Source organism: Chelonia mydas, chromosome 22 (genome assembly GCF_015237465.2).
Source record: "Chelonia mydas isolate rCheMyd1 chromosome 22, rCheMyd1.pri.v2, whole genome shotgun sequence".
In the NCBI taxonomy this organism is placed as follows: domain Eukaryota; kingdom Metazoa; phylum Chordata; order Testudines; family Cheloniidae; genus Chelonia; species Chelonia mydas.
This window is the reverse complement of record NC_051262.2, coordinates 3946821-3973224: the sequence shown is the minus strand read 5'-3', so window position 1 is coordinate 3973224 and position 26404 is coordinate 3946821. Positions and strand designations below refer to the sequence as shown.

The following is a 26404-nucleotide window of genomic DNA, read 5'->3' as shown; positions in this document are numbered from 1 at the left end:
CCCCCCCCTGCACCCTGACCTGTTTTCAAACGCTTTGAGCTGAGTCCCCCCACAACCCAGAGAGGCTGGGTGACCTGCTGAGGTGAGTCGGGGGGCAGGGGTGGTGCTCCCTTCCTGGTCCCTGCCACGCGGAGCTGACCCAAGCCCCACCAGACCCTTTGCCCTCCCATGCCCCAAAATAGAAGTCAAACGACACCAGTGCCCAAGGGTCCCCCCCCCGCCCCGGGCCCTGGAGTTTTTCATAGCATGTTGAGGGGCGCTCCGAAAAAAAGAGGTGAGAACCCCAGCAGGAGGGTGAACCGGCCTTTTCCTGCCCTAGCAACAGAGAGTTTATCTGGCACCCCCCCCAGTTAAAGCGACAGTCACACGCTCACATGGCCTGGAACAGGGGGGCAGGCTTAGGCCTGCGGTTTGAGGTGGGGGTCAGCGTGTGAAGTCCCCGGGTAGTTCTAACAAGGCAGCGTTCACACCCGGCTCCATGCCTGTACTGTTCCATTTGGATCTTTCCCCATTTCGTATGGCAAAGGCCAGTCACCAAAGACACACAATGGCAGTTCCCCACGCCCTCCCGCTCCCTCCACCCTGGCCGGGAACCAGGTGCGCAGGGCGCCATGGCTAGACCCCGGCACGCCAGCCGCAGTTAAACAGCAGGGGGTGCTCTCATGGCACCAGTCAATGAGGGGTGCAGTCCTCTAGGGGTGCTGCTTCGCCAAGCCAGAGAGAAAAGGGTGGGGGGAACTGCCCCTCTCAATTTAACCCCTGCACGTCCCGTTTTAAGTTCAGCCCGGGCCCGGCTTTCACGCTTCGTTGTGCAGCTGGGAAGGCGGCGAGAGGCCCCCCCCAAAAGCCTGCGCTCCCCGGCACCAGTCACTGCCGCGCTCTACACCAGCCGGGATACTGGGCTGGGCACTGCACAAACCGACAACAGAGCGACAGATCCTGACTGCAAAGGGTTCACTCACCGCAGGAGCTGGGGGTGGCGTCGCGGCTCCCTCCCCATACGGTGTCCCCCCCGACGACCGTCGTTCCGGTGCTGTGGTGGCTTCTCTTCCCGCCGGCCAGGCGACGACATTGGGCTGCCCCTTTCGGGGTAACCAAGTTCAACAAACAAAAGTCCGACAAGTAATTCCTAGGCATCGTGTCGGGTCTCCGGCCCGCACTCTGGGCTCATGCCTCTGGGCAGTGGCTGGGAGGGAAGCCAGGCCCTCCCTCTACGCAGGCTTCCAGCCCAGGGAGCCTATAACCAACAGCCACGGTCTGCCCCATCCCCGTCCTTGCTGCTGTTTCCCTGGGCTCCTTCCGACCCAGCCTCCCTTCCCCACAACTTCTCGGGGTTGGCCCTTCTTCCAGGGCTAGCTTCAGAGTTTCCTCACCCCTGGGTTTCCTCCTCACCACTTCTCTGCTCCCAGATAGTAGCTGCAGACACCCCCCTTCATAGCTCCCTTCAGCTACAAACTTCTTCTCCTTGGACAAGCCAGGCTGTTTCTGCCCAGCTGGGCCTCATGATCAATTGAGCCTGGATCTGCCGCCAGGTGCAGCCCGCTAACAGAATTGGCCTCACAGCCACATTTAACCCACGCATAGCCTGTGTCGGGTACCACCATCCCACCAACACACAGAGCGGGCAGCGTAAGTGCTGCTCCCCTTCAGCATAGCACTACCACTAGGCAGTGGTTTGCAAAGATTTAATATTACGATGACATTTGTTTTATACGAAAAAATGATGGATCTTTTGCCATTTTTCCAACCAGCTTGGCATATCGCTGCCTCTCTCTGCCTCAGTTTGCCCACCTGTACAATGAGGGAAAATACGCACACATCTGAGGCTAGTTGCAAAACATTTTGAGGATTAAGAGCATGGTAAACACTTCTATCGTTCTTTACAGACTGATTAGTTTGTACTTTTATTATTTGATTCTAATTTTGAATTGACAAATTCTAATTTTCTCAACAGTGGTTTGACTGTTTCCAAAGCCATATTGGCTACAGATGTTCCTATTATCCAGAAGGCAGTGCTAAATGTGACCCTCGAACCGCTTTGAAAGTTGACGTATGGATAAGTACCGGGCTCCTGGCCTGGCATCTTTCACTGACACTGCAGTCTCTCTCTTTCTCACACAAACACACAGTGTAAAAGAAAAATGAAACTTGGCCACCAAACGCCTTTTTTAGGGTTTTATCCACAAATGAAGTTCTTTGTTTTGCCTTTTTCAAGCACATGTTTCCTTCTTCAGACCAGATTTTTTTTTTTTTAAACTGCAATCTAGATTTACAATATATACAATCTAGATAGTAAGGGATAATCAGCACATCTTGCAGATTTACCTATGTACAGTCTTTGGAGCAAGAATTCTTTTATTAAAAAAACTCTTTTCAAAAAGTCTTTACAATAGAACCATGGTGCAATACATCAGTCATCTTCGGAGGCAACTGGGATTCTGAGATCGCTCGCGCTCCAAAGACCAGTGAGCATGACAGAGTTTAGAGTTGACTGATACTGTACAGTAAATATTTCAATGTTCCGCCCCCAGGGGGTCAGGTCTAGACACACAGGCATCACCCATCCCAAGTTCGGGAACAGCTCCACCAGACCCAGGGAGGACCACCCTGTGGTACATGGGGTATGGTACATGGGGCTCGGAGAGCAGGGGCAGAAGTCATCTATCATGATTTCCTTCTACATCTCCCTCTCCCCTTCCACACCTCCCTCCGCCTAAAAAAACCTATGAAATGCCAAAAGCTTTGGAAACCCAGCAGCAGGGGCCTGTGCTTTCGGAGCAGGGGCACATGGGTTCCACCACTGCCATCACCACGAGGTACCAAGCAGCCATGGCGCGGGGCACCGAGACACCAGGGACAAGCCCAAAGAGGCAGCTGAGAAATCTCCCGCCACCCTTCAGAGCTCGACAAAGGGAGCTGGGGGGGCTCCCTTTCCTTGCCTGCCTGAGCATGGCATTCAGCAGCACTCTGCAGGACCCCGCAGTGTGTGTAGTGTAGGAAGGAGAGTGGGGATGCTCTGCTGAGACCACAAGCCCTGTGGGACGGGGACCATTCTCATACGTGTCCACACAGCGCCCGCTGTGCTGGAGGGGTACGGGCCCTGCAGAGGGCAGCTACAGCCATTGGGCTACCGTAGTCACCCTGCAGCCATTCCACGGTGAAGGGAGGGCAGAGCTCTTCTCCCCACCTAGCAATACCCAGCGCCCAGCCCGATTTTCACCCTGGTCCCTGCATCAGCCCCCACCTACCCCTTCTTGTCCCCAGTACACCCAGCGCTCAGCCACCTCCTCTGCGTTGGAACCCCCGGAGCAGGAGCCCGTGGGTGGGGTTCCGGAGGAGGCGGGGGCAGGACACACGCAATACCCTGGGCATCCAGCACTGTGCCCACTGGACAGGCTGGGCTTCCAGGCAGGGATTTCATGGCTTCTCTCAACAGGCGATAGGCGGCTGCTGCAAGTACTGAGAACCAAGCAGCCCTGGGACATGTATGTAGACACACACACACACACACACACACACACACACACACACCCTCCAGCAGGGGGCAGCAGGGATGGACACAACACACACACGCTCGTTCCCTAGCCATGCCCCCTAGTGATACAAGCCATGTGACACATGCCCGACTGCGCTACAAGGGAGAAGGGGTGCAGTGGCAGGAAGAGCTTTGGGCCCTAATCCAGCACTTGCTAAATCAACGGGAGTCCTTGAGCGCGGTTAGATGCTTAGTGATGAAGTCAAAACCCTAGAGACACCCGAGGGACAAAGCTGCTACCCCAAGCCTGTGCCACTATGGAGGATAAGAGGGGGCTGGGTACTTGCTCTGCATTGGAGCTGGGTTAGGAGGGAGTATCCCCAAAGGTCACTCCCCCTTCAGGCAAAGCAGAAGGATGATACAGTTTCAACCCCACTGCTCCTTACCCACCCCACAGGGCAGTTCAACGAAAACAACATTCCACTTGTACTGCAATAGACACGGACGCTTCTCCGATAAATAATCATTTAAATTAGTTCGTTAAATTAACTAGCATTGAGCCACAGCACTGCCTGCTCAGGAGACTCGTTTCTGCTCTGTCCCACCAAGTCCAAGCCCCTTTGGGTCAACACCTTGAAGAAGAACATTTCCCCCTATTCTCCCCCACCCCAAAGAGAGATCTGGGCTTTCGCAGCATGCCTGCCCCCAACCCCGCTTCAGGATCTAAAGGACCAGCTCCCAGGAAACGTGTGCCCAGAGCCCGATAGTTGGCAATCTCGGCAGAGAGGAGACAGCTTGGAGGGCGGGCTATGGAGACTCACCTCCTGTCTGAGCCCTGCAAGTTTAGGGCTAAGACACGTTGGCTGGGAGCAGGGTGCAGTCCAACAGCCTGTGTGGTACCCAATGGGTGGTGGGTGTCATAGGCCAACGGAAGCTAAGCCTCCCCTAACCCAGGCCACGGCCCTGCCCACGCTCTGCCCCATGGACGGTGCTCCCCTTCTCCCCGAAGCCGACGGGGGCTCAGCTTGGGCCAGTGGGTCAGGGCGGGTCGGCTGAGGCTCCTCCGGCTGTGGTTGGTGGGGGGACACGCTTGGGGCTCCAGTGGGCAAGGAGGGGAGCAGGGGGAGGCATGGCCTCCCTGAAGGGGGCGTTCACCCACCGCCCATGGTGGTACCTGTTTTGTGGATAAACCGAGTGCCGCATTCCCCAGGCTGTCGGTCTGGCCCCTTTTCAAAAGGAAAAGGAAACCCTATTTATTCCTACTTCACATCCTCGAGTGCGGCCGAGCGGAGGGCGTCCCCCGTCCGATCTCAGCCCCACAGCGGAGGCGGCCCTAGGGACAGCTCATTCCTGGAGCAGCCACGATTCCTCCTCCAAACCAGGGGTCACCTTAGCTCCCCATGCTAGGCCCCCTTACAGAACAGAATTCAAACTCCTTTCCTTCACTGCCCGAGGGCTGCTGGGGGTGAAGCAGGCAGCTGTGCTCTGTCAGCGAAGAATAATTTAATGCTCCCACCACTCTGCCTCTCTGCCCCCACTTTGATCGCCATCTCCCCATTCCCACTGGGAAGCAGCACTGGGGGGAAGGAGGGTCAGACGAAAACCCCATCAGCAAAATACTGCACGGTTCCCCTCCCCCCCAAATAAACGTTTAAAAAAGGACACCATTACAACTTTCACCTACAGCAGCATTCCCACGCGCTGCACCCCCAGAGACAGCCCCCCACCCTGGGAGGGGGGATGGTGTGGGGGGGGGGGGTTCAAACCAGCCCCGCTGCCTCATTCGGACTGAGAGCAAACTGATCTGGCGAGCAGTTGACAATTCTTCACCTGTCCAGCGTTCAGTTCAACAGAGCGGCAAACAGCCCCAGTCCCCTACACAGAGTGGGCAGGCCAAAGAGGGGGGTGCAGCAGCAAGCCATGAGGGCCCATCCCACGGGGGCACCCTCTGCGCTGCCCTAAAAGCCGGCAAGTCAGCGATGGCTTGGCCGCAAAGGGATCCAGCCACCCCACAACTGTAAGGATTTCGGATGCTCTGCTTCTGAGCCTTGACACGACGTGGCCGAAAGCCAAGTCAGCCTGGCCGAGGGGGACTCTGCAGCCCTCTCCCCTCTGCCCACTTTCTCCAGGACCAGCGCTGTCCCCAGCAGCCAGCCCTCACCATGAGCAAGGAGCCCATTCGGGGCCCTGTGGCGAAGCAGCGGTATCTCCGGCCCGGTGGATGTTGAGACACGCTGGGCGACAGGCAGCCAAGGCGAAGGCCAAGGCAATGCGGGGAAATTCCAGTCCACATCCCATCAGAAGTGCGTAAGGTTCTTGACGATGCCTAATTCAAGCATCCTTTTTATTGCTAATGCCTCGTGCGAGACATTGTGCTCCGATGCCTGTGAAACAGACAAAAGAGAGCTCATCAGATGCCACTCCACCCGGCCCTGTCGCGGTTCGCCCTTTGTGATACTCGGGGGACGGGGGGGGGCCCTGCAGCTTTAAAAGGGGACTGTCGTTGTTTTAAGAGTTTAGTATTTAATGCCTACAACCGCAAAGCAGCGTTTCAGGAATCCACAGAATAAGCCACTCGGCCTCACTGAACCCACTGATAAAATGGGTCCGTTGGTAATTAGCCACCTTGCAGATGAGAAAGCTTGGAAGCTTGGTCAGCAAGAAAAGGGATTGTTCATTTTGCATTGATTCAACAGCGAAACAGGCCGGTGTCTCCTCCTTTGTCTACTAAGCTGCTCACAGACTAAATTCTTCTCTGGGCTGGGGAAATCTTTGCTGTTGTATTTACAACCCCACGAATTCTATCAGGCTGGCAGTGTTTGCAGGGGTTAGTCCCACCGGGAAAGGGGTAAGTGGATTCGGCTGACTCCCTGAGGCAGATAACTCCTATCTAGAGGGAGTAGTAAGGGAGCTCTCTCAGGATGAAGGATCTAGGGTGTGAGCTGCGCAGCCCTGAAGGAGGAGCCCTAGGAGCAGCCCAATGCGGAGAGATGTTTTGAGCTGAGCTGTGTATTAGGTCTTTGCTAATGTCTGTGCTCATCAAGCCAAAGGAAGGAGGCAGGTTTGCACTTTACACAGCACAGGGACTGTGTGCAAAAACACTTGCTCCGAGGCTTTTACACAGACTTGTTCTGAGAATTTGTGTTTTACTGTAACACGTGCCAGCTGGAGAACGATGTGGGCTTTCTTGTCTGTGCCACAGGAAACTCACATCCAGTAACTCACCACCGAGATTCAGCCTGGCTTCACGTTGTCCTTGTGCTTTAGATCAGTGGTTCTCAACCTTTATGGGCTCAGGACCCATCTGTAAATGTTTATGGCCTGTCACGAGCCAGTAAATAGTCTGGGGGTGGAGGCCCTGAGCTGGTTTTGGTCAGGTCCTGCCCAGCACTCACCCCACAGTGGCAGCTCCTGCATCTCCTGTGCTGTGAGGCTGGCTGGACTTGGCTCTCCCCTCTGGGTGCTGCAACCTGTGGGGTTGCAGCGCCGCTCTGGTTTGGCCCCATCTCCCTGACTGGACCAAATTTGTGCAAGTGGAGTTGTGACCCGGTTCAAGGGGTTGCAGTGCCACTCACTCAGTTTTGGCCTGCCTGGGCTCCCATCAGCATGACGGCTGGGCCAAACCTGAGTGGTGCTGGGACCTCAGAGGTTGCAGTGCCTGGAGTGAAGAGGTGAGACCAGCCAGCCCCGTGGGACAGGAGCCGCAGGAGCTGCCACGTGATCCTTTGAAACATTCTGGTGACCCAATTTTGGGTCCTGACCCATGGGTTGAGAAACCCTGCTTTAGATGACACCATCTCTCTGGGGAGGGACTATCTTCATTAGCAATTTATTAATTGTATTGCAGTAGCATCTCAGAGCGCCAGTCGTGGACCTAGACCCCAGTGTGCAAGGCGCTGTACAGACAGAATGAAAAGATGGTTCTTGTCCCAAGGATATGGCAAGCTAGGTGTTCTGCTGTCTGTACAGGGCCTAACACGTGGTGGGCCCTGATCTTTGCTTACTGTTCCTAGACACTACCATAATACAGATAGTGCTACTACCTAGAGTATTTCCTAGGTATCCCCTCTACTTACTCTGGGGAATACTCCAAATGCCAAGGGAATGGAAGAGTTTTTATGGATCATCACTGTCATATGCACCGCTGCTCTCTTCTGGATGGAATGCATCAAAGCTATTTATGGGTATGACCATGGATAGTGCCCACAGCATATGGAGGGACGGTGTAACCCCTAGTTCTATTACATACCGAATCCAGACAGCTTACCGCTTATACGTTAATAACACAGTTTCCTCTGGTGACGTTTGTAAAGCCCAGAGATTCACACAGGAAAGTAACAGCAAACCATGATCACCACCAGAGGGGAAAGAGCGTGGTCACTTACGGCCATTGATTTAAGTGTGATTTGCTCGTAGTAGTGTATAGTCTGTTTCTTATTGGCAGAATCGGGGTACCCAAAGCCTGCGATATGTACCAGGTCACAGAAGTGCAATGCCAAGGTGATGGCTAATAATCCTGTCGTTGGTTTCTAGAGGGAGAGAGATGAAAGAGAGAGTCAGAAGGGCTCAGGGTGATAAAAAAACCCATACATGCTGGGTTCAGTTCAGAGTGGTTTTCTCCTCCCTTCTCTCTTTGGGGTCAGGTCCTGTGTATAACACCGAGGCTTAGTATGCGCAGTCATCAGAGCCGTGTGAACACTGGGCCTAGGCTCACCGATGACCATGGTGCCTTGTGATACATGGACGCAATTTGTCATATACGCGTGACTAAGAATGAAGCTTCCCCCCTTAGGAAGGGCAGCTTCTAGCTATAGGGCTGCCGCCATTACAAAGTGGGACTCAGTTTTGTCCTGTATATAATCACCACCTGCCTCATGGGGTACGTGATACATGAAGGGGGGGAGACTAGCTCCCTTTGATGGACACTCAGCCAGCCAGTTATCTGTAAAATCCCTCTTGGTCAGTTCTCTGCTTGCTTTACCTGTAAAGGGTTAAAAGGTCCCTCAGGTAAAGAAAAGGGAGCAGGCACCTGACCAAAAGAGCCCATGGGAAGGTAGAACTTTTTAAAATTGGGAAAGAAACTTTCCCTTTGTCTGTTGTTCTCTGGGCTGCAGGGACAGGGAGCAGTAATGCTGCGACCAGCTTTAAGCCAGGTATGATTATAGATTATCAATTCATACCTCAAACCTACTTATCTGGAGCCTCAGATATGTAAGTAAATTAAGGGAATGTCTAGGAAGACGCGATTAGGGTTATTTATTTTATTTCTTATTGGCTTGTGGATCTCCTCTGATGCTTTTGTTTGCTTGTAACCTTTAAGCTGAAGCCCCCAGAAAGCTATTTTCGGTGCTTGATTTTTGGAATTGCTCTTTTAAAATCTAGCAAGAGCCTACGTTTCAGATGTATTGTCTTTCTTTTTGTTTTTAATACAATTTACCTTTTTTAAGAACAGAATTGAATTTTTGGTGTCCTGAGAGGTTTGTGCACATGTTGTTTGATTAGCTGGTAGCCACAGCTAATTTCCTTTGTTTTCTTTCTCAGCTCTCCCCGGAGGGGTGAAAGGGCTTGAGGGTACCCCACAGGGGGGAATTCCCAAGTGCTCCTTCCTGGGTTCAAAGGGGTTTTTGGTTTTTTTTTTGCATTTGGGTGGTGACAGCGTTTACCCAAGCCAAGGTCAGAGAGAAGCTGTAACCTTGGGAGTGTAATACAAGCCGGGAGTGGCAAGTATTCATTTTTAAAATCCTTGCAGGCCCCCACTTCTGCACTCAGTGTGACAGAGCGGGGATTCAGCCTTGACAGGGTATAAAACATCTGGACTAGACAAGAGAGGGAATATTGGGTCGTGAACTCCAAGACACACATGGATTTTCCAAGTAGCTCCTTGAAAAATCTCCCGATGGGGAGAGCCCCCATGACGGTGTGCCGGGTCGTTAGGATCTGCCATAGATCAAGGCACTGAGAATGGACAGTTGAAGGAAAGCTTTATTGCCCATGACTGCAATACACAGATATCCAAACAGCACTGCTTAAACTTCCAAAGTCCTGTCCCAGCATGCACCAGGCTCAGTGTGAACCTGGGACAAAAATTCTCTTCTTTAGCTGATCCAAAGCCCCAATAAGGAACCTGGAGGGGTGATGCCTGGGACATTATACCCTCCCCTCCCAAAGTAGCACATGCTGGACGAAATGTGGAGGACAATGGAGACGCTTGCATGGAAATCCATTTATGGGAACAAGGAGAAAGTCATACAAACAGTTTCTCTGGGCGTGGCAACACTAAAGTAGAGCACACACCTTCCTTCAAACAGCCAGCTGCTCTGGAAGGAGCTTCTCCCCCGGCTAAGTTGGTCGGAGCCATGCTGAGCTGGTCTCAGCTGGAAATGATCTTCCCCCAGCCAAGCTGGTCCGGGGATCTCTCTTTGCAGATCCTTTAGTAAGTTACTTCTACCCTGACCTATAAGATTTCCATGCTTGGGACATTTCCCTCTGCTTGACATGGCTGGGAGGATGTGAGCCTTGATGGAGAGAGACCAGTAGAACAATTTATTGCCCCCTCAGCCAACTTCTATTCGCTTCCAGGGAGAGGAAGATATTCCTCTCTGACCGTGGCAGCCCCCCATCCCCGAATGACGCTGTTTGGACATCTGCTTACTCCGATCCCCCCTCATCGCTAGATTTAGAGTCCCTGCAGCTCTGCACAGGTTTACTCACTCCTCGGTTATACGCTCTTCCACACGTAGAATTCAGCAACATCAGCACGAGGTCAGTGTATGCCAAATATTTGCTCCTTGGAAGCAGCTATTTTGAAAAGGGCGTGGGGGCTGTGGGGGATAGTCACTGAACACGAGCTCCCTGTGTGATGCTGTGGCACAAAGGCCTAATGCGATCTTTGGAAATATAAACGGGGGCATATTGAATAGGAGGGGTTCTATTACCTCTCTGTTTGGCACTGGTGCGACTGCTACTGGAATACTGGGTCCAGTTCTGGTGTCCACCATTCAACAAGGATGCTGATAAATTGGAGAGGGGTCTGAGAAGCGCCATGGGAAGGATTCAAGGATTGGAAAACCTGCCTTCTAGTGAAAGACTCAAGCAACTCAAATGCTTTCGTTTATCAAAGATAAGGTTAAAAGGTGACGCGAGCACGGTCTGCAACTACCTACATGGGAAACAGAAATTTGAGAAGAGCAGGCTCTTCACTCTAGCAGACAAAGGTCTCCAGTGGCTGGAAGTTGAAGTTAGACAAATGAAGGCTAGAAATAAGGCAGAGGTTTTTCACACTAAAGGTAATTAAGCATTGGAACAACTGTGGTGGAGTCTCCATCAGGGTACATTTGTAAATCAAGATTGGATGTTTTTCTAGACAATCTGCTGTAGTTCAAACAGCAATGAATTTAGGGCAGTTCTTTGTCCCGGCCTATGCAGGAGGTCAGACTCGATGATCACAGTGGAACCTTTCTAGCCTTACAGTCTATGAAGCTATACGATTATTTGTGAAACACTGACTGGCTCTGGGACATTTAACCCTCTGAGCCTCAGTTTCTCGAGCTATAAACGAGGACCCCATCAGATTTCTTGCAGGTCTAGGGGGGCATTTGCTAGTCAATCATTCCCAAGTGTTTTGGAGATGCAAAATGCTACGGCATCACAGTGCCACTACAAGAAAGGATGAGAAGAGAATTCCACTCTGAACTCCGCAGACCTTTGCAACTTCTGCCAAACGTCATGGGTTTGTCTGATTTCTCACAAGTGATGGACAACAAGGAAAATCTTTTCAGGTAACACACACACACACCCCCTAATAATTAGGCTGCACTGGCCAAACAAACAATAGAAGGATTCAGTGCAGATAGATCTTCATCCTTGAGCAGAAGCCACTTGCTAGCTTCTCCCTCCAGAAGAGCAGCTCCTCTGCTTTAGACTCCAGCCACAATCAGTTCCCAACCGTGGCCAACTTTCCCCCCAACAAAGCAGTGTGAATATAATCTCAAGGATGCAGGGAAACAGAGGTGAGTGGGTTGCCAGCATCTCCCCCGACCCAGGAGGCCCTGTACTGCGGGTGGATGGATCACCTAGCATTTTATCTACAAAGCACCGTAAGAATCACCCAAGTGGCCTTCACCTTGGTCTCCTCCTGCCTTGGAAAGGGCAGTAATTTTCCAAGCCATGTGGACCCAGCCCTGGGCTACTCAACAAGTTGATGGGGCACAATGGGGAAAAAGGAGGGGGGGCAGTGCAGCGGAATGGCACCATGCCCCCTTAGCGAGTTCCAGTCGGGTCTGCCCTGTGATTTAGATCCGGGGCACCGCAAGTCTGCCTTGCTCTCTCTGCCCCCAGCACACCGGCTCCCTTACCTGTTTAATCTTCCGCGGCTGCTTCATGGAAAGATTAAGCAATTTGGCAGCAGTAATTTCCATAAAGTAAGGGTTCAGAATGCGCACTTGCTCGGGATTGGCGTCCCAGATTAAAGGGGGCTGCTTCCAGAACCCCTTGCGAACCTGGAAAAGGACAACAGGAAAGTCAGGGGCTATTCTTTCCCCACTAGGGCTGCCCCAGCCTTGCACCCAGCGGCGAGAGCGAAACAAGGCAGAGGAGAGGCCAGACGTGGCCCCCTGCTCTCCCTGCGGCACTTACTCGCTTCTTGTCATTGAGGATCGTCTCCAGCCACTGGAAATCCATGGGTTTAAAGGGCACCAGCACCAGCAGAGTATCCGGGTTGTTTTCCCGCCTGGGGTTGAAGTGCGCGGACTCTGGGTAAAACAGCCGCATGGTGGTTTTGGAGCCCACGTCCGCCTCGTACCCATGAACCGGCGCATTGTTCAACCTGTGGGGAGGGAGCGCAAGATGAGGAAGGGGATATTTCACATGCGTCCCACTTTCCCCACGACCTGTCCCATTAGCACCTGGCTTCCCGTCCCCAGCAGAGACCCCTTCAGGGATTCGAGCCACCTGCTCGCCACACTTTGACGTGATAGATGTTAGGTTAGGGGACAGGATCCTTCAGGAATGAACTCCCCCGGGAAGTAAGGCCCATCCCAACGCCCCCACCTCCCACTTGGGTGCCAGACGCATTGCTTTCCCTGCCTTCCCTAACAGATCCTGAGGAACGTGAGTGTATATTTCCATAAAACCACCCAAACCCAACCCCTCTCCTGCCAACACATCTCTCCCTGGGACAGGATGAGAGAGCAAACACAGGACAGATGTTAGTCACGTTGCTTAATGCATGATTGCAAGGTGCTCACACACTACAGTGACAAGCGTGGCAGAAGGGCCTGAATAAACTAGAATTTCCAGGTTGGACTAACCTGGATCTCCCACATCCCTTGTGTAAATCTGTGCATTTCCGTTCAGATCAGAGCTGAGGAACTGGCCTAAGGAGTCTGAGCACTTGCTTCTCGCTGGTGCTGGCAATTCCAGCTCCCAGGAAAGCCCAGCAGCCTGCTTCTCTGTCAGCTTGCCACATGGGCTACTGGGGAGCCCTGCCATCTGGACTGCTCTGGCACCGGGGACCGCAGACTTCCAGGGTCCAAATCGCCAAGGCATCCCTACCACATGGTCTGCCTGGGTCCACATCTCCGGAGCATCCCCACTACATGGGCTGCCCCAGGGACCCCAGATGTCCAGGGCCAGTGTCTCAAAGGCAGCCCTGTTATGTCAGAGCTTCCAGGCTGCCTCCCATGGAGCCAGGACCCTGCGGGCTCTCCAAGCTTCCAAGCTCTCTGCTGTGGTGCCAGGAACCTGGCACTCTTGAAAGCCCTGACTCTAACTGGAGCTTGGCTCCGAGATCCTCAGCCTGGAGTCTGGAAATACTGGGGTCTCTCAGGGTCGCTGCCATCAAGCTGATAGCCTGGAGGTCCTGGAACAGGCTGCCCCATATGAGCTGCCCAGGGACCCTGGATTTCCAGGTTCTGCAGCTCAAAGGGTAGCCCCAGGGCCAGGGACCCCAGAGCTCTCAGAGTCCCCGGGCCAGCTGCTAACAGCCACAGTGAAACTGGTATTAACATTTGGGAAATGCCATGGGTCCATGCTTCTGCACTGAATTTTTGTTCAGGATTTCCCGTTCGCCAGCCATTCTGATATTTGATTCCGATTCAGAATTCAATCAAATGGCAAAATGTCTTGGCCAGCTCTCGTCCGGGCTAGCCCTGCTCCCTGGCTCTGCCTCCTTTCACGCACTCCAACGTGAAGTCAAAGGAAAAGGGAAAGATAAGAGGCTCACACGCCGCATCAATTCTGATCTCTCAACACGAAAAGAATGCATTCTGTTTTCCTCCATCCCATTAACGTAGCATGGATCCCAGAGTGTTTATCTCAGTCTGTCCCCAGGTATCTGCAAACATATTCCACTGTGTCCAAACAGATGTGATGGGTCCTTGTGGGGAGGAAGACTAACCCCCATTGTACTGAATCTCCTTAGTGCCTTACCTGATTACTACGTCATATTTGTTGATTGCTTCCCCCATGGAGCTGTTTCGGAGCCGGTGTCCGTTCCCCACCACTGCACATCTTCGGCACGTCATGCTGCAAAAGAAAAGATAATCTCAACCAAACGCCCTCACTGCCCTTTTCATCTCTGGGGAATTCTCTCCCGCTTTACATAGAACAGTTTAGTTCTTTACACATGTTTAGAAGTAACAAAAACAGCCTCGACTCCTTGGCACCCTCTAGGGTTGAGCTTCTTGCTTTCCCGGGGGGGGTGAAGTTTTGCACGTAATTCTATGGCTTTGCGATGCAAGAGGTCAGACAAGACGGTAATGGACCCTTCTGCCTTAAGATCTATGAATCTGCGAGCACTGCATTTTTACCGGTGGATTCCAGGGGAAATGCAGGGGTGAATTCCCATTGCCGCTCTCCCTTGGCCTAGTCAGTAGGGCCATTTGTCTGATGTAGACACTTGCCCCTTCCCACCCACTAGGAACTAAACTGAAATCACAAACCCATTTCACACAGACCCCTGAGTAGCAATGGCGCCCAGTCACTACCAACACAGCTAGATTCCAAGTGGAGACCCAGAGACAAGAGAGACCCTTTATCAGCACATTAGACTGCAGACAACACGTTAACACCCAAAGAAGGTGGCAGGTGCGTATAATAAGCCCTCTGCTCAGTGGACAGCAGGGATTGAACTTGAGACTTTCATCACTAAAAGCAAGAGCCCTTACCGCTTGAGCTACAGGAGTAACTCCTCTAAATTGGCACAGAAGTAGACTCTTATCCTCTTAGGTGAACTACACCTTTAGCATGAGTTACATATCGTTCCGCAGGAAAGACACTGGCCTGGGATTCTGTTCCCTGGTGTGACACAGACTCCATGTATGATCCTGGGTAAGTCTCCGCCTCTCTGTGCCCCAGTTTTCTCATGTGTGAGCTGGGGATGCCACCCCAGCAGCACAGGGAGGCTGTGAGGTCTAAAGAAGCTCCCGAGCCCGTCAGATGGGTGATACTACAGAAGTGCAGAGGCAGCATCCTCCTGCAGGCCCCAGGCACCATTCCGGCGGTAACGGCTGAGGTCGGCAGGTGAAAACAAAGTCCCAACCTGCCTGATGAGGAAAAGAAACCTGCTGGTGCCAGAAGCTGGGGTGGAAAGAAGCATCCATGTGATAAGCCAGCCCTGCAATGGGACCACTGTCAGAAAGATCTCTAGGCAACTGGTGGAAGCTGCTTCACCCAGTCAACCCAATTCTTCCACCAGTTCAAGCCACTTCAGAGAGAGACTCCGTGGCAGCAGCTTGTTCGGGCCAGTTTCTTCCCTTCCACTGCTGCCTCCGGCTACCTGGAGAGCTGCGAGGCAAACGCCAAGCCGTTGGATTCCCTCATAAAATGGGATGAGAGGCTGGTTTTCATCCCAGAGCTCATCGATAGTGCACTGAAACGCAGGCAAACATAGGGGCTGAGCCTGCACACCGCACCTCCCCTAGCAAACCACAAACAGCCCTGGATGGCGCGAACAGCCCCACGCTCCAGCTCGCCAGGGTGCAACAGGGAGGTGGCTGCTGCTGCTCTAAGCCGGCAGCATGGCCTAGCGACTCGAACACCCCACGGAGTCGCAGGGATCCTTGGTTCTATTCCCAGCTCAGCTGCTGGGTGACCTTGGGCAAGTCACATCGCTCTGTGCCTCAGTTTCCCCGTCCGCACAATGGGGTTAGTGATACGGACCTCCTTTGTAGAGCTCATGGAGATCTACGGAAGCGATGAGCTAGGCGTTAGCATTTTATTGTGTCAGAGACAGGCCTTTAACTGGCCCGGCGACTGCCTCTGCAGCATGTTCCGTAAGTCCTGCCTTGGCCCCAGGTTTGGTTTTCCCTTCTGTCCTAGGGACAGCAGCCTCTGCCCCGACGGCCCAGCTGCTGGAGACGACAGCCACACGAGGAAGTATCTGGTTACACTGTTCAGCCCTGCACTGGAGTTTTGTTGGGCCTCCTGAGATCTGGTTCTCGTTCCTGATTCTAGGTGGGCTGGATGAGTGGATCCTGTTCCTTTGCTCTGCTACAACGGTGCCCCAGATCTGCTGGGGTTGTAGGAAGGGGGTGGGAGTGGGGGGTCACTCACACTGTATTTATGACCCATGCCTCGCATGGTCCGCGCTTGACTAGCTCAGACAAGCAGACAGACCAGAGCAAGAGAGAGCCAGAGCTCGGCTGTCAGACAGAATCACGGGCGCTGCAGCGAGTCACCATTCCACAGCAGACTGACCCTGCAGCTCGTTACCCGCCTGCCAGAAATCAATGGCTTGTTTTGCTGTACGTCCCCAGAGAGAGTCCAGCAATGTACTTCGTTTTAGTGCAAACAAACAGCCAGGCCGCTGGCTGGGGCTGCAGCACCATGACATCATGTCCTGGAGCACGTCTGTCAGCGCGGGGCTGGGCTACAGATCGCAAGTCTACCAGGGGCTCGGAAACCCAATCCTGCCATTGGCTGCCGGGAAGCGGCACACTGGGGGGAGGAGGGGTCTCATCCAACCCACTCCCTGGTGCACGTCACAAATCTGCTCATCAGCCTGGCATGCAGTTTGGCAACCTTGGCTCACAAGGGACCCAAGGACTGGAATAGCAGCGGGGCTGCAGGGCAGGATTGAGGGGCGTCAGCAGAGACCCAAGGACTGGCAAGGCAGGCCAAGCCACATGGAGAAACTTGCCTGTGTTGGGCTTGACTCTGCCCACCCCTCCCTCCCTCTTGTCTCTCAGTTCACATGGGGAGAGGAAGCCGCAAGAGAGGGGGGCGTATGTGGGACAACGCCAGGGACGGGAGGAGAGATGAGGCAGGGGTACAGATGGGGGAGAGATCTGGGCAAAGCCCCCCATACACACCAAGGGAAGGAGAATGGGGCAGTTCGGGGATGTTAGTGACCAAGAGGGCACCGGGGTGGGGTTTGGCGCTGCGCTCCCAACACACACAGAAGGCCAGGGTCTCCGACAGTCACACACCCCAGCAGGCGCACTCACACGCCAGAGGTATTTGTGAAAGGGCGCCGCTCAGGGCAAAGGCAGCTCTTCGGGTGGGCAGGGCAGCCTACGTAGGAGATGGAAAACTCAGACCTCAAACCCCCCTCCATGGGTTAAAGCCCGGCGCTGGGCAGTGGCAACACCCGTGCCACGTGCTGGCGGTCCACCAGATCTACAGCAAGACGGTGGGGAGACAGTGGCATGCGCTTAGTTCAAAGGGGAGAGGCCCTCTCACTGCGGTGTACATCAGGGACACCGACTGATACGCTGAGTCTCTGGTGCAAGCAGTTTCTTCCTTTTGGCAAGTTTCCAAAGGGCAGTAGTAGACGTTGGTTCTAAGGAGAGGTGAGAGCGACCTGTATGCTTCTCCACCAGGAACTAAGGATGGGAGGACATCTCAGCCCTAGGGCAGCAGTTCACCCACTTGGCTGCTGGATTTTCTGGCAGCCAGCACCTGAGCTGTCCTCCAGAGGGCTAGGGGCTGGCGGTCAATTTAGGATGAATGAAAAGTACCTCGTGACGATGGCATGGGGGGAGAGGGTGATAGGAAAGAGACTCCCAGGAAAGAGGAGGAAGAGATGGATTGTACCCAAGAAGATGGTAAACATGTGGACCTTCGCGCTGCCTCGGACAGACACAGATGGTGGATGTTTGCATGACAACCCAACCCCACCTGATGCAGAAGACGACTCCATTGTCTCTTTGTCTTGATCCAAAGCCTGGTCAGATGATTTATCAACATCCACAAGGGGACCAAGAAGGAAAAAGAGACACACATAGGCCAATATAAATGGACTTCAGCCTCCTTGGTATTCAGGCCAAGAGCTTCCTGTGTTCACTTGGAGAGGGGGCTCTGCTGGGTTTAAATAAAATTTTTGGTTCATCAAAATCTTTGCTAGGGATCTTCTCATCTAGCGTGAGTCCAGGCTGGCAGTAACTGAATGTCTCCAAATGCCACCTGAGTGCCGGTGACCTACATGAAGTGACTCTGAAAACTCAAGGCCCTAGCCTGGAGATCCAGACACCAAATCCCTCGACTCACAGATTGCTCTAACTGGCCCAGCAGAGAAGTCAAGGGCCGGATGGGCTGTGGGGCTTGAACCCCTCACAAGGGCACACTGGTATTAGACAACACATGGGGGGCAGAAAGGAGCTCGCCCTGCCACTGTGGCCTGTGCCTGACTGGTAGATAAAGAGTGGACTTGAGTCTCCAGAGCTCTCAGTCCAGCCCCTTCCACAGCTCTGTGATGATCATTCACCTGACAATGGCAGCATGGGAGGAAACGTTAGATGCACTGGAATTACCTTTGGATGCTTTCGGGCACCGAGTAGCTGGTGATCGCTAACACCCGGAGGAGAATGTCTTCTGCAAAGGAATGCAAGGGGGCAGTTAGTGAGATCAGTCCTCCCCAGAAGCCATGAAATCCCCACGTTAGGCACAAGACCCCAGGCTACCCCCATGCACCACATGGCAACCAGAGAGGGAATTCTTCTTTTGGAGGGCTGTTTCCCTGGGATCATCCCCTTTCCCACCATCAAAGGCTCCACCCCCATCCTCCCTCTGGCCAAAAGCAATTGGGTCTGGCCACCTTCCACACGCAGTCCCCTCTGCCATGCGCTGACTGGCAGGGCTGGGGAGGTCAAGTAGAGAGAGGGGTCAGTGCAAGTAGCAAAGATGCTCTGAGTGCCACTCAGGTCTTTCCCAGTGGACGGACCCTGCAGCACATGCCGGAGCATCCTCCTCAAGGCTGTGGCAGCCACGCAAGACAGCTCATGAGCTGTGCAGCAGGAAGGAAAGAGTGTAACAACTTAACAAGAACAGTTCAGTGCCTCTGAGGCTGGCAGGGGAGACAGAGGCAGCCATGAAGTATGGGCTGGATGAATGGACTATAAGGTGGATAGAAAGCTGGCTAGACTGTCGGGCTCAACGGGTAGTGATCAATGGCTCCATGTCTAGTTGGCAGCCGGTATCAAGTGGAGTGCCCCAAGGGTCGGTCCTGGGGCCGGTTTTGCTCAGTATCTTCACAAATGATCTGGAGGATGGCGTGGATTGCACTCTCAGCAAGTTTGCAGATGACACTAAACTGGGAGGAGAGGTAGATACGCTGGAGGGTAGGGAAAGGATACAGAGGGACCTAGACAAATTGGAGGATTGGGCCAAAAGAAATCTGATGAGGTTCAACAAGGACAAGTGCAGAGTCCTGCACTTAGGATGGAAGAATCCAATGCACTGCTACAGACTAGGGACCGAATGGCTCGGCAGCAGTTCTGCAGAAAAGGACCTAGGGGTTACAGTGGACGAGAAGTTGGATATGAGTCAACAGTGTGCCCTTGTTGCCAAGAAGGCCAATGGCATTTTGGGATGTATAAGTAGGGGCATTGCCAGCAGATCGAGGGACGTGATCGTTCCCCTCTATTCGACACTGGTGAGTCCTCATCTGGAGTACTGTGTCCAGTTTTGGGCCCCACACTACAAGAAGGATGTGGAAAAATTGGAAAGAGTCCAGCGGAGGGCAACAAAAATGATTAGGGGACTGGAACACGTGAGTTATGAGGAAAGGCTGAGGGAACTGGGGATGTTTAGTCTACGGAAGAGAAGAATGAGGGGGGATTTGATAGCTGCTTTCAACTACCTGAAAGGGGGTTCCAAAGAGGATGGATCTAGACTGTTCTCAGTGGTAGCAGATGACAGAACAAGGAGTAATGGTCTCAAGTTGCAGTGGGGGAGATTTAGGTTGGATATTAGGAAAAACATTTTCACTAGGAGAGTGGTGAAACACTGGAATGCGTTACCTAGGGAGGTGCTGGAATCTCCTTCCTTAGAAGTTTTTAAGGTCAGGCTTGACAAAGCCCTGGCTGGGATGATTTAATTGGGGATCGGTCCTGTTTTGAGCAGGGGTTGGACTAGATGACCTCCAGAGGTCCCTTCCAACCCTGATATTCTATGTACTTATTGATCAGGCAGTGGTGGGAATAAACAACATGATGCACTTAGGTGGCTCGAAGCAGGAGCACTGAGAAAGACTGGATAGAGCCTTCCTTAGCAGCTGTCCTGTTAACCTGCCCTCTAGCGTCAGCACTCACCAGCCCCAGGGCTGCTCCCAAATGCACTCTGTTCCTGCTTCCTTGGGCATCCTTTTCTGTCTGCATCCACCTGTTGTTTCTTGTCTTAGACTTAGATTGCAAGTGTTTTGGGGCAGTTTGCACAGTACCCGGCACAACGGGGTGTTGGGCCATGACTGGGGCCCCTAAGTGCTACAAATAAATAATGACAGCAACGACAGAAGACTCTCGCTCTCTCCAGAGGAGCCTGCATCTGCACCAGCAGATCTCCTACCCACTATTAACACAGCGCTCCCCAGAGCTTCCCCCAGAGGCTATACACCTCCCAGCTGCAGTGGGGTTCACCACACACATCAACACCCATGGGGCAGGCAGGCAAGGAGGAGCTGGGAGCAACCATGTTCATTGGCAGATGGTGGCTGAAGTCTCTCACATCTCCACCGTCGGACCCCTCCCTGCCATCCACACCCCCGAAGTGAACTGCTCCTGCCGGGAGTGAGGACTTGGGTAGATGTTCAAGAGAGCTGGCAGGTTCTCAACTAAATGCGCAACTGCAAACTATGCCAGTGGGAAGGAAAGACAGGAAAAATCAAAAGAGACCAATATGGCTCCATCAGGAGCCCTTTGATGACCTGAAAATCAAAAAAGAATCCTACAAAAAGTGGAAACATGGCCAAATTGCTAAGGAGGAGTACAAAAGAACAGCACAGACATGTAGGGACAAAATCAGAAAGGCTAAGGCACAAAATGAGTAACACCTAGCCAGGGACATGAAAGGCAATAAGAAGAGGTTCTTTAAATACATTAGGAGCAAGAGAAAGTCAGCGGCAAGCGTAGGTCCTCTACTTGGCAGGGAAAGAGAGCTAATAACTGACCACATGAAGAAGGCTGAGGTGTTGAATGCCTATTTTGCTTCAGTCTTCACTAAAAGGTTAATGGTGACCAGACACTCAAAACAATTAATATTCACAAGAGGGAAGGAACGCCAGCCAAAATAGGGAAAGAACAGGTTAAGGACTATTTTGATAAGTTAGATGTATCCAAGTCAGCAGGGCCTGATGAAATTCATCCTAGGTACTTAAGGAACGAGCTGAAGCAATCTTGGAACCATTAGCAATTATCTTCCAGAATCCATGGAAGATGGGTGAGTCCCAGAAGGCTGGAGAAGGATAAACATAGTTCCTATTTTTAAAAAGGGGGATCAGGAGAACATGGGGAACCACAGACTAACTTCAATATCTGAAAAATACGGGAACAAATGATTAAACAATCAATTTGTAAGCACCTATAGGATAAAAGGATAATAAGGACTAGCCAGCATGGATCGGTCAAGAACAAGTCATGCCAAACCAACCTGATATCCTTCTTTGAAAGAGTTTCTGGCCTAATGAATGGGGGTAGCAGTAGATGTGATCCATCTTGATTTTAGTAAGGCTTTTGCCACAGTCCCACATGAGACTTTCATAAGCAAACGAGGGAAATGTGGTCTTCATGAAATTACTATAAGGTGGGTGCACAACTGGTTGAAAGACCGGACTCAGAAAGTTGTTATCAATGGTTCACTGTCCAACTGGGAGGGTGTATCTAGCGGGGTTCCGCAAGGGTCAGTCCTGGGTCTGGTATTTTTTTAATGACTTGTCTAATGGAGTAGAGAGTATATGCAGATGACACCAAGCTGGGAGGGGTTGCAAGCACTTTGGAGGACAGGATTAGAATTGAAACTGACTTTGACAAACTGGAGAACTGGTCTGAATTCAACAAGATGAAATTCGGTGCAGACAAGTGCAAAGTACTTCACTTAGGAAGGAAAAATCAAATGCACAACCACAAAAATGGGAAATCAGCGGCTAGGTGGTCGTACTGCTGAAAAAGATCTGGGGGCTATAGTGGATCACAAATTGAATAGGAGTCAACAATGTGATGCAGTTGCAAAAAAGGCTAACAACATTCGGGGGTGTGTTAACAGAAGTGTTGTATGTAAGACACAGAAGGTAACTGTCCCACTCCAGTCGGCACTGGTGAGGGCTCGGCTGCAGTACTGTGTCCAAGTCTGGGTGCCACAGTAGGAGTGAAGTGGACAAACTGAAGAGAGTCCAGAGGAGAGCAACAAGAATGATTAAAGGTTTAGAAAACCTGACCTAGGAGGAAAAGCTAAAAATCTGGGCATGTTTAGTCTTGAGAAAAGAAGACAGAGGGGACCTGATAATGGAGTTCAGCTATGTTTAGGGATGTTACAAAGAGGACCGTGGTCAATTGTTGTTCTACCTTCAGTGGACATGGAAAAGTAGCAATGGGCTTAATCTGCCGCAAGGGAGATTTAGGTTAGATAACAGGAAAAACTTTCTTTCTAACTCTAAGGCCAGTTAAGCTCCAGGATAGGCATCCAAGGAAAGTTGTGGAATCCCCATCATTGAAGGTTTTTAAAGCCAGGTTCGACAAACGCCTGTCAGGGATGGCGTAGCTTTACTTGGCCCTGCCACAACACAGGGGGGCTGGACTTGATGACCTCTCGAGGCCCCTTCCAGACTCATGTTTCTATGACCCTATCTGTCCCTCCTGGAGGGGAGCCAAAAGCCGGGAGGGAGGGGAAGGAGAGGACTGCTGCCATCTCCCAGGAGCAGTTGCTAGGGAATAAAAGAGATCCACATCGGGTGTGGCTTGGGCACAGAGAGGGACACATTGCACACAGGAACCGGAGGGATATACATGACCAAAAGCAGTCACTATTACTTCCACGTTGCCAGACTTTGCGGGGTTATAAATGATGTTAAGGCTCCTACAGATTGGGACAGGCACCTTTTTACTATTTTTAATCGACATAAAATAGTCTTTATTCACCTTTTTAAAAAGAGACTTAGTCATCCAGTTAGGGAGCAGAAACAGTATCGTGTGACTCTGACAACCACTCACGGATCATGGGCAACAAACAAGTTGCTGCAAACCGTTTGTGAACGCCCGACTGGCTGAAAGTTTTTCTCACAACCTGGGCAAGCAATCACCAACACCTTTGTAAGAATTCATCTGTTTGGGGGTAATTCCCTAAACGAAAACAGGGGTCAGCTGACAAGAAGTTATTTGCAACACGCTCACAGAAGGGCCATGCAAACCGTAAGCAAGTCCAGGGCAGAGCCAAGAGGCCAAGGGAGAGAGCTGATCAAGCCACGTTGGTTAGATTGCAAGTAAGAAATAGGAGGCAGCAGGAGAGACAGAAAAAGCAGGTGTGAGCGGGAACACATTTCCTTTATTATGTGCCATGCTGCAATTAGCCAAACCCCAGGGATCGGTGCTGCAGAGCAGAGAAATCAGGTTTGCTTACCGCTTCCTTTAGTCCCATACGGCAGCTCATACGGTGACCGGTTCTTCACCCAAAAGTAATCGTTTAGGTGTAAAAACATGGGACGGTCCCGCGTGTAACTGCGAGGAACACAGAGCGGGATTAGCCAGAGGGACGTGCAAACCTGAACTGAACTGGCATCTTCAGCTGACTTCACAGTCTATTCTCCGCCCTTGCCTCACCCCCAGAGCCCGCAGTGCCAATCCTCCCCCAGTTCCCACATGCCACCCATCCCCTGGGAGCAAAGAGCAGCCCTGCAAAGGCCCAGCTCCTGCTCAGGACAGCTACTCACTTTCCTATGAGCAGCGTGGCTTTCTTTTCCATCTCTCCTTGGGGACACGTCATTCTGACATCTTGCACGGGGAAAGAAAAACTGTAAGGCAAGCAGCGGAGATGGTGATTTCCCCAGCCCGGGCTCCGCCCGCATGACGAGCCGTCCTTTCCACGTCCGGCAAGCAGGCGCGAGTCCACGCGAGAGCAGAGCATGTCGCTGCCAGACATTAACCGAGGGCTCGGGTCCCATGTCAGCTCCAGGCCATGTGCCACTAGGAGAGCTTATTGCAGTCATCCTAGTGACAAGTTGCCAGAGGCGCTATGGCAGAGCCTGCGGGAATCTCCAAGTATACTAAGAATATGCTTCGTGGGTAATAGCACCCCTCTCTCTACTGACTGCTATATGCTCAAATACTAGGCTCTTAAGCCCACCCTAGAGAGAGAGCAGCATGCAGAGACGTCACTCACGTCTTCAGTTCTAGGCAGAAGCACCAAAGAAAACTGCCTGACATCTTTTTCGACTGCTTATCCTCTACACTTCTTCTTTAACCCTTCGGGTGTGTCGTCGAGTACAGGGAAAGGTGCATTCTCATATCCTGTGAACTAACCCCGTCCTTTAACTCAACCTCCTAACACGCACTTAAGACTACAGACAGCCTTCTCTGGGAGTCTCCCTCACGTAAGTTATCAGTCTTAGCTAACATGGTAAGAATGCACCTTTTAGGGAAGACAAGGCTGAGACGCTCACTCACCATGATCTACAGCCCAGATTTTTCAGGGTCATCCCAAATTCACCTTGGACAAGCACCGAGCTGTCCCCCAGAAATCATGATAGGCTTGGGAAGGGGAACCCCCAATGCATGGTTATGCAATGTCATCACAGCAAGACGGCACTTATTGGTGAATTATAATCGTGTTTATCCTGTAGGATGAACTGAGGAGGTGAATCTCACCAGTTGATCCAGACTAGATAGGCCTCCCTTTTATCTGGCTGGAAGCAGGGTCATTTAGCTATCCCCGACTCCAGCTCCACACTGTTCCTGAGATCGAGTGTGTCCCTTCCATGCACTGTGTCTTAGTCTCAGAGTGAGGCAGCCTGAAACCATCAGGAAAGGGCAGAAGAGAAAAGCCTCTTGCCCCCACTAAAACTTTTAAAAAGACACTCACAGATGTATGTACCTTTCTTCGCGGGATATAGAGTACCACGCCATCACCAGAAAGAACGCCAGCCCTAAGATCATCTTCCATCCTATGAGAGACAGAGAACACGCTGTAATGCTGGGACCACACAACATGCAACCGTCCCATCAGCTCAATACATGGACCTTGGTTTACATCCTTTTAGCCAGATCTCAATTCACAGGCAAAGCCAATTTGAATTCATTTTTTGAATAAGGTTTCATGGGGCAGTGTGTCAAATGCTTTAGTGGTGTGCAGATCAGTTCTCCTCCTTCCCCCGGTGTCTAAGGTATAATGCCAGTTCCAAAGTAAACCGCTGGAACTTACAGGGCCAGATTCACGCCAGTCCTAACTAACCCTTCCCAAAAATTAATATGTGAAGAAAATGCAGACATATTCCAGTGGAAGAGGAGATGCAATTTCTGGATCAAATTCTCTTCTTCGCTGACTTCAGTGGAGTTTTGCCCATTTACACTAGCAGGGAATTTGGCCCTCTGGCAGTGGTTTCTCATTAACCCTGCTTTCTCCAGAGCAGCAGCTGTTCCATTTTTTTTTTTTTGCTGTGCCTGTATGGAGAATGCAACTAACCCTTTCTTTCATTTCATAGATTTTTTTAAGGCCAGAAGGGACCATTATGATCCTCCTCCTGCACAACACAGGCCTGAAATTTCTCTCCCTCATTATTGCATCAAGCTCAGTTCTAGTCGTTGAGCTGGAGCAGGATTTCAGAAAAAGACATCCAATCTTCGTTTAAAGACTTCAGGATTATGGCAAACCCACCACAACCCTAGATAAGTTGCTCCAATGGTTTCCACTTACAAGTTTGCATCTAATTTCGAGCCTGAATTTGTCTTGTTTCAGCTCACAGCCCACAACAGGTCTTGTTATGTCTGCTAGATTAAAGAGCTCTCTATTAGCAGAATTTTTCTCCCCACAATGGGGTATTGCCTGAGGGGATGCTACTGGGATTTGAACTTTTGGTTCCAATGGGTCTGGCCAATCAGCCCACCCAGGAGTGGTGGGTGAAATTCTGTGGCCTGCATTGTGCGGGAGGTCAGACTAGATGATCATAATGGTCCCTTCTGACCTAAATATCTATGAATCTATGAAACTCAGCACCTCCCTCCTTCTGCTGGCACCATTAAACATCTAAGGAGCCTGCCCTTCTGCAGGGAGAAGTTGCCATTGTAGGATGTGCAACTCCTGCAGCACGTTACAGAGGGAGGCCCATGCTGAGCTCTCTCCCTCTCTCTCATATAGAGATTTTACCTTTAGTTTCCTTTTGTTCTGACATTTCTCAAACTAGAATAAAAGTCATTCAGGCTCAAAGTGCCTGTTTGCGGGGTGTGTGGAAAAGTAACATTTAAAATCATAGAATCTCAGGGTTGAAAGGGACCTCAGGAGGTATCTAGTCCAACCCCCTGCTCAAAAGCAGGACCAATCCCCAATTTTTGCCCCAGATCCCTAAATGGCCCCCTCAAGGATTGAACTCACAACCCTGTGTTTAGCAGGCCAATGCTCAAACCACTGAGCTATCCTCCCCCCCAATGCATATTCAATCACTCGGGGAAAAATAAAGTTTGACAAGTCCGTATTTCAGCGCAAGGTGCAGCAATAGACCAACGTGTCTGCTCC

General features: G+C 51.8%; 1 protein-coding gene and 1 long non-coding RNA gene across 28 annotated transcripts in view; one reads left to right on the top strand and one right to left on the bottom strand.

The window, feature by feature from the left end:
* Window positions 1-1718: 1718 nt before the first annotated feature.
* Window positions 1719-2707, top strand: LOC122463594. The gene is made up of 2 exons (XR_006287093.1): window positions 1719-1860; window positions 1955-2707. It is a non-coding gene; the product is annotated as an uncharacterized LOC122463594 (long non-coding RNA).
* ST3GAL4 (ST3 beta-galactoside alpha-2,3-sialyltransferase 4) overlaps window positions 2163-26404 on the bottom strand; it is a 178082-nt gene continuing 153840 nt past the window's right edge. For 24 of the 27 annotated variants that reach the window (XM_043534244.1, XM_043534246.1, XM_043534242.1 and 21 more), the window contains 9 exons: window positions 24758-24839; window positions 23610-23690; window positions 23300-23397; window positions 18226-18286; window positions 13904-13999; window positions 12110-12299; window positions 11830-11973; window positions 7861-8004; window positions 2163-5859 (listed from right to left, as the gene is read on the bottom strand). In XM_043534244.1, coding sequence (XP_043390179.1) covers window positions 5773-5859; window positions 7861-8004; window positions 11830-11973; window positions 12110-12299; window positions 13904-13999; window positions 18226-18286; window positions 23300-23397; window positions 23610-23690; window positions 24758-24839 — 983 coding nt within the window. In that variant the 3' untranslated portion in view covers window positions 2163-5772. The remainder of the gene's footprint in view (window positions 5860-7860; window positions 8005-11829; window positions 11974-12109; window positions 12300-13903; window positions 14000-18225; window positions 18287-23299; window positions 23398-23609; window positions 23691-24757; window positions 24840-26404) is intronic. The other 3 variants (XM_043534237.1, XM_027828666.3, XM_043534234.1) reach the window with 1 other exon arrangement.